Source organism: Armigeres subalbatus, chromosome 1 (assembly GCF_024139115.2).
Source record: "Armigeres subalbatus isolate Guangzhou_Male chromosome 1, GZ_Asu_2, whole genome shotgun sequence".
Taxonomy (NCBI): Eukaryota; Metazoa; Arthropoda; class Insecta; order Diptera; family Culicidae; genus Armigeres; species Armigeres subalbatus.
In genome coordinates this window covers 3,811,971-3,827,129 of record NC_085139.1, presented here as the reverse complement: position 1 = coordinate 3,827,129, position 15,159 = coordinate 3,811,971, and the positions used below count along the sequence as shown (strand labels likewise).

The 15,159-nt window shown below is 39.7% G+C and overlaps 1 protein-coding gene across 7 annotated transcripts in view; it reads right to left on the bottom strand.

Annotated features, from left to right (window-relative positions):
• The window catches only part of LOC134219917 (dedicator of cytokinesis protein 1), a 190,360-nt gene that overhangs the window by 32,113 nt on the left and 143,088 nt on the right, over window positions 1-15,159 (bottom strand). For 5 of the 7 annotated variants that reach the window (XM_062698825.1, XM_062698831.1, XM_062698849.1 and 2 more), the window contains exon 6: window positions 526-639. The exons of the other annotated variants lie outside the window; for them this stretch is intronic. In XM_062698825.1, coding sequence (XP_062554809.1) covers window positions 526-639 — 114 coding nt within the window. The remainder of the gene's footprint in view (window positions 1-525; window positions 640-15,159) is intronic. 7 annotated transcript variants of the gene reach the window in all.

Here is a 15,159-nt window from a genome sequence, read left to right as displayed (position 1 = left end):
AACAAAGACAAATCAGATTACTACACTTGTTTTCAATTCGACTACAAAATTAACTCTAAGGAAATATTTTTGACTAATATACTTTAGGTACGTCCGCAGGAAGTAGTCGTAAGAATTGACTATGATTTAAAGTCATAAATTTTTGCTAATAAACGTGTTGTACGGATTATACACAGTGTATGACGTCATTGTTGATACAAATTGCAAAATAAATTATTTGAGAAAAAAAAATGCTGCACAATAGAAAAGAAAAATGATGAATTCCATCTACATAATTGAAGTTTAAAAAATAGAAAGAACTCACTTTGCACTCCGCTCTGATTTCTATTGTTTCGTTTCAACTACTGCACACCCGCACTCTCAAACCACTCTCAAGCGCAAACAAAAACCTTCTTTGTTTTACTTACGAAACATCTCAACGCACACACAGCCAAAAAGCATGACTCATTTTCCGCAACTATCATCGCGACTAGTGTATTAGTGTGCAACAACACCGAGAGAACGGATACAATGGAGAATAAATACCTTCGTTTTGGCGGTGGTTTCCCGCGTGTGCAGCTGTGATTTGCTCTCCCCGAGGATCTTGGCCGCCTTGATTAGGTTCTTCTCCTGCTGCCGGATGTCGAACATGAATTCCCCCTGGCGACCGAAACGCACATTGTCGTTTGTTCGTTTCATTGTTTTAGTAGCACACAGAACACCACCGGCCAGCGAAAAACCAAAACAAAATGGCGGCGGCGATGACGACGACGATATGATGGCGGCACCCATCACACGCACACATATACAGAGATAGTTTGACAATGCGCAATAGAAGCGAGATTGTTCGCACAAATGTGACCGTGCGCAGATGAATTTGTTTTATTGGTGGTTGTGAACAAACAATAAGGTAATAATTAGGGATTTCCAACCACCAGGTGAGATAATTTGAATTTGGAAAACAGTATTACAGCAAACGGAGTGGACATGGGAGTTGGGGGTAAGGGAAGAGAAAAATACAAATTTGTTAAAAATAAACTCATTTCTCAGTAGGCTAAATAGCGCGTAACGTTAGTAACAAGTAACTCCGAACACCATTGGGCGGATTAGTAACAGGCGTTTACAACAGGAAGCCTATACGGAGAAATTGAGTTATACGTTGGACACCTCTTCCATTTTTTTTTATTTTTTTCTAGTGAATAGTTTATGATAATCAACTATTCAATCGAATATTCGAATTAGATGAAAATGTCATTTTGCATATTTTTTCTAACTTTCTAAAAGTCTTTAGCAATTAATTATTTTTAATTAACCTGAAACTCTTGAATGATAATATCACTTTGTCTTACAAAACATTGCTCTGACTAATGAAAGAAGTTTGATTTTTACGCTACAGATTTCAGATTTAGAGCAATGTCGGTGTCCAGTAAGATGTAAGAAATAAGAAGTTAAAGGATAATTTATGCGTTACAGTTCCAACAAAGATAAAAAATGACTTCTGAAAAATGTTTTCCACAAAATTAGACAAATGATATTTTTCAACCCAAATTTATTAGAAAATGAAAAGTTAATATATTCGATTTGTCTGGAGGTATTTCAGAGTGGTAGTACATCTCAGTTAGTTCTCCGTATAGGAAGTCAATTTCTAAGGAGGTGAAGGTTGCGTTAGTCACTAATTACGGGAGATGCCAGGGGTTCTCGCTAAGGAAGGTTATTCCAAACGAATGATTGCATATTGGCTCTATACAGGTAATTATGAGAAGAATGAGATGAAGACGATACAATATATGTACAAGCATTTCGTATGAGTCCATTAAAATTTCCAGATTGCTTTTTCTGCGGCAACAACTTCAATAAATAAAATGATGTAAATAAAAATATTCAAAAAGTTTACGTGGGATAGTTTTTTTTATACCTGTCTTTGTGTTTTTTTAAGTTTTACATTAAGTTCAACACAACGTTAAATCGTTCTGCAAGAAAGCTGGGCGTTTAGATCTTTCGAACCCTTTAAACACGGTCAAGCATTTTAATCGCAGGAGAACAATTCTAGCCAACTATCCTCTATGTTTTATGCCACACACATTGTAACCACATTCGATTTGATATTATCAATTCAGTGCAAACCCGAATTATATCCGCTAACGAAGTTGGATTTTTCTCACAATCCATACGTTAAACCTAACTTCGGAAGTGGTGCGCTGTTTTCATTTTGTGATGTGCTATACAGCGCACCACTTCCGAAATTAGGTTTAACGTATGGATTGTGAGAAAAATCCAATTTTGATAGCGGCTATAATTCGATTTTCTACTGAATTTATAATAACTCGCCGTTAATTAATCTCTGAATATCAAGAGGACACTAGGCACTCGAACTCTCCAAGATACCTACCATAGGCAGTAGTAATCAAACTCGCGCGCGGAGCAGTCGAGTCCGTGTGATATCGAATAGAATAAAAGTCATCCGAAGCCAGTTGCTGTTTAATTTAGAAATAAAGTGTTCTTCTCTTCAGTCCGTCGCGAGTGTTACATTCCCAAATATCCGTGAAAACCAAGTAATAAAACGAACATAAATTGGTCTTTCGAACCACCGGATGCCGGGAGCCCTCGGACCGAAAGTGATCAGTTTTTTTTTAAGGGATGAACCACTGCGTCCATTTCATTGAACTTTAGTATTATACCTGTGTCACTTGTTTAGTGCATGTCATTCTGATCCATTTCTATTGAGAAGAAACGAAGTAATCGTTTTTATTCAGATATTTCTCAAGCTTAATGTAAGGCCTCTGTAGATGAAGGTGCCGCTATTTATACCCTTCGAGAACTCGACTCGTTCCAACCAAATGGCTTGATTGTTTGTGCAGCACTAGATATCGACAGAAACTAACCATGTACTAAAAACAAGTAATTCGGGTGTAATGCGCTCGAGTAATTAACGTTGTTGACGGGAATAGGGGGTGCTGCCCAAATGGTTCTCTACCCTATTGGCCATGCATCGGTACTGAAGTTCAAACATATTTTTGCTTCTTCTAATGAGTTCCGAATTCGTTTTTGTATAGAGATCTGATTTCATTGCGTTTTGGCATTTTTGAATCTCATCTTTATACACAGAGCTCTAATCAGTCAGAGGGTTCAGCAGATCCACCAAATTCGTGCCCGCTTCTTTCCTAATTAATCAGCGCTCTGGAGCTTGTAGATTCATGTCGTCGGCTTCGAAACCAGCCTAAGATTGAGTTACATTTTTATAATTTACTCCATTGACTCTATACAAACAAACCCAACTTAATTCACCGAGTAGTGATACTGCCTTTCTCGCTTTTAGCCAAGACACCAAGCTTATATGGTGAATATGGTTCGATGTACCATTTTCTTTATAACTTTTAAACGCAATGGTCGATCGTTTTAAAATTCAATAGTGATCAACTAGCTTTTGCCCCCTGTCGAATGAAACTTGTTGCGAGAAAATCGATTAATGATTACTATATGAAAAGTTGTCTAATGTTTTTCTTCGCTTTTGTGCACACATACACACACACATACACACACACATACACACACACATACACACATACATACACACGGACAGACGGACATTTGTTCAGCTCATCAAGCTGAGTCGAATGGTATATAACACTATGGGTCTCTGAAGCTTCTATAAAAAGTTCGTTTTCGGAGTGAAATGATAGCCTTTCGGTACAACTTTGTTGTACAAGAAAGGCAAAAAGATGAGTCATGTAAAAGCAAATTATAATCGTTCCTTACTCTTCCGACCATCACTCATAAGTATTAATAAGAATAGTAAGAACTAGAGCACAATGTGGTAAATCTTACTCCGTAATGCACCACGAAAAAGTGTCTACCCAGCATTACAGGCTCCGTTAACTGCCTGCCTCGGTACGAGTCGCCTGACACCTTGGGATTCGGGATTAGGGACGTCATATTATCAGCTACAGTGTTGTACCGAGGCTGGCGATATGAGTATCCACATCTCAGCGTAACGGTAGAAGTGACCAGTTAAAGTGAGCACAATCGTGCGAAGAAACCCGCCATCACACGGCAGTGGCTTGGGTTCAGTAGAATTAAATAATATAGCAACGGTGGAATCGTCCGATGACAAAAGACCGCCAGCTAAGGGTTGTGTACTTAGCTGGTAGTGCAACCTGGGCACTCTTGTCTTCCTGACATCAGCTAGAGTGATAAGGTGCGCCTTGAGCGTCTGTTCACCAGGAGGTGCGGCTCAAACAGCGTCTGTCTGGTACCCAGCGGCTGATAAACGAAATGCTGTATCGCGTCAGCTATACCTAAGGTGGCAGCCCCATCATCGCGATGTAGGTAACGCGACCCCGGTAAGGTAGCTTACTGAAGCCTCTCAAATACCACGAAAAATGGAGATAGAAGAAAAAGAGAACGTTATTTTTGGCAACCGTCCCGGCAACGAAATAAGGACTATGATTGGAAACTCGGTACCTGGAATGTCAGGATCCTAAATGAACCTGGACGAGTGAGCCTTCTGGCTCGCGAACTGCAGAAGGTTCGAGTGAACGTGGCCGCTATTCAAGAAGTCCGATTGCCCAGATCCGGAGAACGCGAATTCCGAGCCGTGGACCCCACAATCAAATTCTTCAATTACAGCCTAATCAACGTTTACGCACCGACAAACGATAAATGCGACGACGTGAAGGACACGTTTTATGAATGTCTTGATAAAGCCTATGGGGAGTGCCCAAAGCATGACGTGAAAACTGTTATCGGAGACGCTAACGCTCAGGTCGGTAGAGAGGACTTTTTCCGTCCCGTAATCGGTAGGGAAAGCCTTCACTCCGCTAGCAATTGACAACGGCCTACGGCTAGTAAATTTCGCCGCTGCCAGAGGTATGGCCATCAGTAGCACCTACTCTGCACGAAAGAACATCCGAAAGCACACCTGGAGACACCCAAATGGTGAAACTTGCAACCAGATAGACCATGTTCTGGTGGATGGGCGCCATTTCTCGGATGTTATCGATGTGCGGACATTCAGAGGTCTCTGATCACTACCTCGTTGTCAGTAATATTCGATCACGGTTGTCAACTGTATCGAACGAAAGATCACAGCGAACGATGCGTTACAATATCCAGCGATTGTCGGTAGAAGGAGTATCGGCTGAGTACCACCAGAAGCTCGACGAACGGATAAGTGCAATCAACGTTAGCGACAACATCAAAGATCTATGGGAGTCGATCCATGGAGCGGTGAGCACAACAGCACGAGAAGTGCTAGGCACTGCACAGAGGCGACCCAGAACGGGTTGGTTCGATATGGAGTGTCAGAGAGTGACGGACGAGAAGAACGTTGCCAGAAGACGGATGTTGGTGTCGGGTACCCGATCGAATAGAGATCGGTACAAGGAAGCAAGAGCAGCCGAAAAACGAACCCACCGCAGGAAGAAAAAGAGTACGAAGAACAAGTTATTAGTGTGGCGCAGGAAAAATGGAGCAGAATGATATGCGGAGGTTTTATGAGTCTGTCAATGGTGTGCGTAGAAAGCGTCATGTGCAACAACCAAGAAGAGAATTTGCAGACAGATAAAACCGAATTGGCTGCCAGGTGGGAAGCAACACTTCGAGACTTTGTTGAATTGTGGAAGTGACGGTGCATCGGTGAGCAGAATAAATTTTAGCGACGATGGACAATCTATGTAGTCACCTACACTGGATGAGGTTAAAAAAAACTGTTAAAGAGCTGAAACACAATAATAGCCTATTCAGATTACGCCATTAATGACATAATAATTGGCGTTTCAGGGTAAATACGCTTTATGATGTCATTATTTACGTAATATTCCATACATTTTGCGCTGTCAAAAGATACCCGCTAAAAAGAGTCACGAAGAATTTATTACGAACAATTATTACGAGAGAGCTTTCGTTCTAACTGGAATGCAGGGAGAAATTCAACAAAACAAACCTGACAAGCGTCACGTTTTCTTTGCCAGAGAGAAAATTCTCTCTGTTTTCATTTCGTTTCAGAAGTTGACAGTCATGCTCTTTCCGTCGCAGCAGGGTCGAATGCATGTTCGATGGAAATCTTCTGAGCGCTGAAGAATGACTCGGATTGTGATGGTTTTGTGGAAAGCATTTTATATGATGAAAAATAATGATGATAATTATTTATTCTCCACTTATTCAACATGAATTGTTTAAAAAACAGATGCTCTCTAGAATTAACATGAAGTATTTAACTTAAACCTAGATTTTATAGAACAAATCGAATAAATTTTCAAAGTTCAAGGGCCAATGCGGAAGACAATTTAAAACGTAGGAATGGTTGTAAAACGAATATATCTGATGAATAAACATGATTTCATAAATTGTTTTAATTCTGCTCCTTGAATGGCTCAATATACTTTGGATTTCAACATTTTTCACGTGGGACAACTGTACGATTTGATTATATATATAAAGTAGAATAACCTTAAATAAAACATGGATTGGTAATGCATTAATTCATCCAAAATCCAGTTTAAATTATATCACATTCACACGATTCGATTTTGTTAGAAGCTGTATCATTGATTGTCGAGTAGAACGCAATGGTTCAGTTTCCATTTTTGAAAAAAAAAATAAATTGCTGAGATGCCCTTCATACATGGAGATACTGGTGGAAATACATTTTAGTTCGATAATATTTCTTGAAAATTGGTCCAATCGTCCATTTTTTATTTATTTGTGAGAATTCCCAAAAGTATCTAAATTTTTCTATCAAATCTCCGTTCGATCATAGTACAGAATCAAAATACTTTTTAAACTTAAAAATAAATTGAGGAATAGTCTGATTCCCCGAAGAGCGGCGCACCTAACTACTGAATGTAGCTTCGCTTATTATCCTTAATGAGAGCTTCAAATATTCTTCGAAAATTCCTTTTCATATTTTTTTATATTTTTTTTTCGTAGAAACTTTGTTCAGAAAAAATGTTCAATTGTCGCCACACAAATGCTTGATTTCGCAAATTAAATTTTAAAACTCTCCTTGAATTCAACCCTGTATTAGCGTGCAAATGAGGAAGCATGGAAACGTCAAGATATATTATCTTGCTGCAGTCTGAACACCTCGTAATAATTGGATACCCTCTCACTTAACAAAGTCATAAATAGCCCAATCTGAATAGGCTATAAGGCTGCGGGGAAGGACCAGCTCCCGGCTGAACTTCTCAAACATGGCAGTGAGCAGCTTTAGTTCTGCACCATATTATGTCGAAAATATGGGTAGACGAGGAAATGCCTGCTAGCTGGTTGGACGGACTCATTTGCCCTCTCTTTAGGAAGGGCACCGACTAGAGTGCGCCAATTATCGAGGAATAACCCTCCTTAATTCGGCGTACAAAATTAAGTCCCGTATTCTGTTTAACAGATTGAAACCGCTTGAAGAGTCCTTCTTCGGCGAATACCAAGCAGGTTTTCGTGAGAGCCGATCAACGACGGATCAAATGTTTACCCTGAAACAAACCCTTGATTAATTCCGGGAGTACAACTTGCAGACACATCATCTGTTTATTGATTTCAAGGCGGCGTACAATTCAGTGAAACGGAATGTATTATGGCAAATCAAACTTGAACATGGTTTTCCGGCGAAACTGATACGCCTGATTCGTATAACGTTATCGAAATCAAGTGTAAGGGTTGCGGATGAAATGTCGACGTCATTTGTTACCTTAGATGGATTAAAGCAGGATGATGCACTCTGGTACTATTCGATATAGCGCTCGAGGGAGCGTTTAGGAGAGCTGGTGTTCAAAGAAGCGGTACCATTATCACAAGATCACATATGCTCCTGGGATTTGCGGACGATATCGATATTATCGGGATTGATCGCCGTGCCGTGGAAGAGGCTTTTGTGCCTTTTAAGAGGGAGACAGCTAAGATTTAACTCACGATCAATACTAGCAAAACGAAGTACATGGTCGCTGGCAATCAACGTGGGTTCATTAGTGGTGGTGGTAGCGAAATGGCTGGATGGTGAAAAATTTGAAGTGGTAGAAGAATTTGTGTATCTTGGAACATTAGTGACGTGCGATAATGATGTTACCCGCGAGGTAAAAAGGCGTATTGCAGCTGCAAATAGGGCTTATTACGGACTTCGTAACCAGCTTAAGTCCCGTAGTCTACAAACGAAAACAAAACTCGCGCTGTTACTCTGATTCTTCCGGTGGTTTTATACGGCCATGAAACATGGTCGTTAAAGAAGGCTGATCGGAGATCTTTCGGAGTGTTTGAGCGTAAGGTGCTGTGGACAATACTCGGCGGTAAATAGGAGAACGGTATCTGGCGCATCGCATGAATCATGAATTGTACCAGGTGTATAAAGGACTGGATATTATTAAGCTTATACAACACGGCAGACTACGGTGGGCTGGTTACGTTGTTCGTATGCCGGAAGAACGTCAAGCGAAGATAATATTTAGTAAGGATCTCGGAAGATTCCGTAGGTTACGATGGCTTTTTGCAGTTGAATAGGACCTGATGGCGCTCAATGTTCAGGGCGACTGGAAGCGATTGGCCCAGGATCGAGTCCAGTAGAGAAGGGTACTTTATTCGGCGCAGGTTCATCGAAGAGCTGTAGCCCATCAAGTATCAAGTAAGTATCTATCAAGAATACAACGATATCCGTGATGCCAGGAAGAGAAGTACATTGAATTTGAAACTCTTTACACCAAACGCAAACACTTGCCAAAACAGAAATAATGATCGAAGCAAATAGTAAATCAATCATCGAATCAACCCGTTATCATTCAAGCCCAATCGTTCCGTACTCCCTTGCCGACATTTGATGGCCGTTACGAATCATGACCACGCTTCAAGTCGATGTTTCAACACATAATACAACGATCAAAAGATTCTGATGCGGTCAAGTTGTATCATTTGGAGAATTCATTGAAGAATGATGCAGAAGAAGTAATTGATTTGAAAACGATTCAAAACAATAAAGTCGCCCGAGTTTTGGATATTTTAGAAGAACGTATTGGAAACCAAAGGCTGATAATCGAATCACATATCCTTGCTCTGCTCAATATGAAGAAGGTTTCAAGAAAGTCATCAGAAGATATCTGTAATCTCATCGATGAATGCACCCGCCATGTGGACGATCTTCAAAAACTAAATCAGTGTTTGACAGGAGTATCTCAGCTGTTGTACGTGGGCTGCTGTACGAACTTCTACGTGGGCTGCTGTACGTAATTTTGGAAGGTTATGAACCCACAATTCCTTGAACCTCAAAACCACAAACTAGATCAGTGGTGCTCAGCACTTTGGGTGTTTTGCCCCTTAGTTTACTTCTCACCCAATAAAAATGAGCTTTGACCTTACAAGTTAGTACTTGGACGAAAGCTTTTAAATATATCTATGAAGGTAATAAAACGGATATTGGTGTCAAATTCACTTCGTACGATACGACCAAAGAAAAACAAAAGTGCGGACCGCGGGCCGCAATGTAATTTTACTTTGTTCAAGTCGTTCGGAATGGTTTTATCACCAATATTCGTTTCAATATCCTCAGCTGATAAATATATTTGAAAGCTTCCGTCCAAGTACTAACTTGTACGGTGAAAGCTCATTTTCATTATGTGACAAGTAAATTAAGGGAAAAACGCACAAAATGCTGAGCAGCACTGTTCTAGATCGTGACATGCTGCAACAGCGACATCCAAAAGTGGCTAAGCATATCAAGTTCAAGCGTTGTTAGATTCTGGATCTCAAATCGATTTACTATCGAATAACGTTCCCGTCATTGGCGTTGGAGGTGCGTGGTGATACGATTCATGACTCATATTAATGCATTTCCCGTGAACGTTGCAAAAATGTATGGGCAAATTCTCATCGATCCATCCCTAACACGTTACCAGAGAATATTTTGCAGAAATTCTCCGTCAACTGATACAATCGACATACAACAATAGCTTCTTCAACAATATTCCTCAACACTAAATAAGGAACAACTTTCTAGAACATCGTACAATGCTCAAATTAGAAACACAGAAGTTAAAAAATTTATCTAAAAATGTAGTGGGGCCGCCCTATTCCAACAAACATCAAAATAAACCTCAAACTTTGAGCAGCTTTGACTTTGTTGAAGAGACATTGTTGCTAAAATGTTATCTTCAATGTGAAAATATGTTTTTTCTCCTCTATATTTTATCTCTTTTCTTATTCTAGACATAATGGGCTAACAAATTATTAAAAATTTAGGTGCCAAAAAGAGCCAATTAAAGAAAATAAACATTGAATAAAATAGTGCCTATTTGACATAATAATCATTATAACATATCATATCCTCATTGTATATTGCTGGAGTCTCCTTAAATTGCTTACTTAACCTTCTGTCTGTGCTCAAAAAAACTTACGTTGTCTGTGCTCTGGGGTCAAATTGACCCCAAATTGAAATTGCTATAACTTTTTTAATGTTTGGCCAATTTTTGATTTTTTGGGCTGTTTCGAAAGATAATTTAATCATCTTTCAGGTCGTTACCAAAGATTGACTATAGGTGGGCGGGTACATCGCGGGGAGGGGTTTTAGTGAACAAGGGTACAAAAACAGTGATTTTTCATGATTATTTTACTTATACCCGAAAATCCTACCCATTTTGAACTGCAACTTTTAAAAAAAGGCTATGCAGGAAGGCATGTGCTTTGGCATGAGGCGTTGATAAGTTTAGAACTCGGCCGCCAGGTTTTGATATATTTGAATTCATTATTTTAGACTACTCAAGATATTCCGATATATAGAATTCTCCTCAGTGTAAATATTCTTATCGCACAAATTAAAAAATGGGAAGAAGTGCTCATTATATTGAGCACCGCTTTGTAGTGCTAGACATCCTGAACAATGTTGTCGAATACAACTTGGGTGTAGGTATGAGGGATCTCAAGCTAAAGCAATATTTCATATATGCAAGAATATTGCAAGTACACTAGCGCCGCCTATTTGTAAATTTCCTTATTATTTATTCCGTCACATGACAGTCTATTTCCACCAGACGAACTTTGTTACAGACGTCATCTTTACAAATTTCAAAATTGTGCGATAAGAATATTTACAATGAGGAAAATTCCATACATCGGAGTTACTTGAGTAATCTAAAATAATGAATTCAAATATACGCCACCTGGCGACCAAGCGCTAAACTAATCAATGTCTCATGTCAAAGCAGACGCCTTCTTGCATAACCTTTTTGAAAAGATGCAGTCCAGAATGGGTAGGATTTTGAGATATAATAAAATAAGCATAAAAATCACTGTTTTTGTACCCTTTTTACGAAAACCCTCCCGCGATGTACCTGCCCACCTATAGTCAATATTTGGTAACGACCTGAAAGATGATTAAATTATCTTTCGAAACAGCCCCAAAAATCCAAAATTGGCCAAACATTAAAATAGTTATAGAAATTTAAATAATTTGACCCCAGAGCACAGACAACGTAAGTTTTTTGAAAAAAGGACACTGTAGCGCATATTTTCAAGATTTTTCAAGCGAATTTGCACCTAGGAGACAGATCTCGGCGAGTTTTACCAAACTACCAAAAATTAGGAGAATCGGTTGAAAACTTAAAAAATGGCAGCCACTCAAAGTGGCCTGGGGTCATATTGACCCCAGAGCACAGACAAAAGGTTAAATATAAATTGCTTACTTAAATATACAATTTCACGGAACATACTGAGTTCCTCCCTCCCCTCGGATATGTGATCTTGATGCAATGGGTGGGCTTACGCCAATAGCACTGAGATGGCAAACATATTCTGTCGTGGTGGTATCACATGTTGACTTTTTTTGTTTGGTGCCGCGTCACATATCTGGCATTGACGATTGGCATTGAATAAACCGCATGTGCATGTGTTCCAACGGACATCGTGTCTTGGAGCCTTGAATGGTAGTGCAGTCAGGCAGAGGCCTTTTTCATCAGTGATAATGATGTGAGTTCTCTTCTTTTCGGCAATACTTTTCTTATGCGTTCCCTGTGACGCTGAGTCGTAGCCACGCTTACATTTAGCTAGATAGATTCATTAAAAAAACAAAGTATTCAAAACATTCGCAGGGAATTGACTGCTGGATTCACTGAGTAGAAGTTTTTTCGAAACTAGGAACATGGTGCCAGTTTTATTTTGTTATGCTTCATTTTGAATAGCAATAATAAAAAATACCACACATTATAATGATAGTATAAGAACAATCTTATAACGGCTTCATTCTCGATCATTTTTACAATTAGATAGGCAATAGGCGTGATGAAGCTGCGAAAAGTGAATCCTATAGCTGACCTTGATTAGAACTTAATAGATAATCACCGTAATTAATCAACGATAAAGCTACTTGTTAGAACAGTTTAAAGTTATAGGCAACCTTGACAAAAAAATTATAATAGAACAAACTAAATTCTTTAACAGTTTCCACTTTTACATGATATATCTTACATTGAGTTTGTAGTGTCGACACAGCTTAAGAACATTGACGAAACAATGACTTAGGTAAACAAAGTGATTTGACGAACGCATACCCTACACCCAGAACAAACAAAGTTAATTATTTTCTTTCTGCATAAATAAAAGTTATAAAATAGAACACTAATACGCAATATTTTTTTATATTTTCAATGTGGTCACATAAAGATAACAAATTAAATAGCCTTTGATTATTGAGTAGTTTGCATTCAATTACATTTTGCATTAGTGTTGAGTCGATTCCAAATCCGAACCTCACTTCACCCCATCCTTATCCTACCCCATGACGTTCAAGTGGTCTGCAAGGACTCTTCTTTCATTATCCTCTCTATTATCGGCCTTGGATTGACTTGCGCTCTCATTACTAAACGCTGCAAAATGAAATGAAATTTCACGGAACATACTGAGTTGATTAATTGATACATGGAACATGGAAAAGCTCAAAAAACGAGTTTGAGGTTAGTTCACTAAATTGAAGCGATTTCTCCTACAAATTTTAGTCTAAAGTATCAGGTATCCAGCAAAGATGTTCAAAATAACATACTCTACAACTTTGCTAAAGACATCAACCCTCTAAATAAATTCTCGTAAAAAATTTTTTGCTCGGGTTTTCATGATTTACATGACCCTTGAAATTTAAACTTCTGCTGATGCAGGGGAAAATGAGACCACCCTTGGAAGACACGCGAACAGGGGACTGAAGAGATGACTCATTCGTCTACCGATTATTCAAGCAATATATGGCGTACAATGTTTTGTTTTTAATTCGTTTATTTCATGATAACAAAACATAACATAACAACATAACGTTATATTTTCCGACAAAAAACAGGTATATAGACACGAAAGGTTTGATAAATCTCAACTTATAGCAAGTTTTCGTCGTTTTCGTTTCGTTTAGGAATCAACACATTTTCGATCGTGGATTTCAAAAGGATGCTTCCGAGCATCTTGAAAGGAGGCTTCCGAGCCTCTTGAAAGGAGGCTTCCGAGCCTCTTGAAAGGAGGCTGCCGAGCCTCTTGAAAGGAGGCTGCCGAGCCTCTTGAAAGGAGGCTTCCGAGCCTCTTGAAAGGAGGCTTCCGAGCCTCTTGAAAGGAGGCTTCCGAGCCTCTTGAAAGGAGACTTCCGAGCCTCTTGAAAGGAGGCTTCTGAGCCTCTTGAACGGAGGCTTCTGAGCCTCTTGAAAGGAGGCTTCTGAGCCTCTTGAAAGGAGGCTTCTGAGCCTCTTGAAAGGAGGCTTCTGAGCCTCTTGAAAGGAGGCTTCTGAGCCTCTTGAAAGGAGGCTTCTGAGCCTCTTGAAAGGAGGCTTCTGAGCTCTCTTGAAAGGAGGCTTCTGAGCCTCTTGAAAGGAGGCTTCCTGAGCCTCTTGAAAGGAGGCTCTGAGCCTCTTGAAAGGAGGCTTCTGAGCCTCTTGAAAGGAGGCTTCTGAGCCTCTTGAAAGGAGGCCTGAGCCTCTTGAAAGGAGGCTTCCTGAGCCTCTTGAAAGGAGGCTCTGAGCCTCTTGAAAGGAGGCCTGAGCCTCTTGAAAGGAGGCTTCCTGAGCCTCTTGAAAGGAGGCTCTGGAGCCTCTTGAAAGGAGGCCTGAGCCTCTTGAAAGGAGGCTTCCTGAGCCTCTTGAAAGGAGGCTCTGAGCCTCTTGAAAGGAGGCTTCCAAGCCTCTTGAAAGGAGGCTTCCAAGCCTCTTGAAAGGAGGCTTCCTGAGCCTCTTGAAAGGAGGCTTCCTGAGTTGTCTTGAAAGGAGGCTTCCTGAGCCTCTTGAAAGGAGGCTTCCTGAGCCTCTTGAAAGGAGGCTTCTGAGCCTCTTGAAAGGAGGCTCTGAGCCTCTTGAAAGGAGGCTTCCTGAGCCTCTTGAAAGGAGGCTTCCGAGCCTCTTGAAAGGAGGCTTCCGAGCCTCTTGAAAAGAGGCTTCCGAGCCTCTTGAAAGGAGGCTTCCGAGCCTCTTGAAAGGAGGCTTCCGAGCCTCTTGAAAGGAGGCTTCCGAGTCTATTGAAAGAAGGCTTCCGAGCCTCTGGAAAGGCTTCGAAACCTCTCGAAATGTAGTAAACCTCCTTTTGCATGGGAGCTGCGAAGTTATTGAGCTGTTTAGAAAATGGCGTTCATGTTTCTCAAATAGAGGCTTTCGAACCTTTAGGTTCTAGATTTTAGTATACATATAGAGAAACATCTTCTAAACATATTATTCAACATTTTGTTTCATTCAGGTAGATTACATAGAAGATTTTTTAAATTTGCTTATTCGACGGTTTGTCCTTTGGGATAACTGACTGCTGAAAACGATGACCAGGGAATCCCATAAAAGTTTGCTTTAGAGCTCCATCAAATTTTACACCTTCCAACATTCATCGATTTATTTCAACAACAAAAAGCAGTTCGTGGCACAACTTTATGGTTTTATTAGACTACAAGTATAATCAATTTCGAGTAAAAATAGTGAAACTATTGAAAACAATCAAGTAGCTATTGATTTACAATCAAAACCTTTTTTTTCGTTTTCCACTAATTTAAGCTATGCCAAATAACTTTTGTTCTAGCTTTTTTTTTCACAAATGATTCCTTCCTAATGAAATCTTTGAAAAAAGTCGTGGGAAAGAGAGGGTTAAAAAAAATATTTTCAAACTAAGATATACAAATGAGGTCAAAGAAGATTTCTAGCATATTATTTCGACATGTTATACTGCACATTGTATCATACTTTTAAACACGCTTCGGAATGTTTT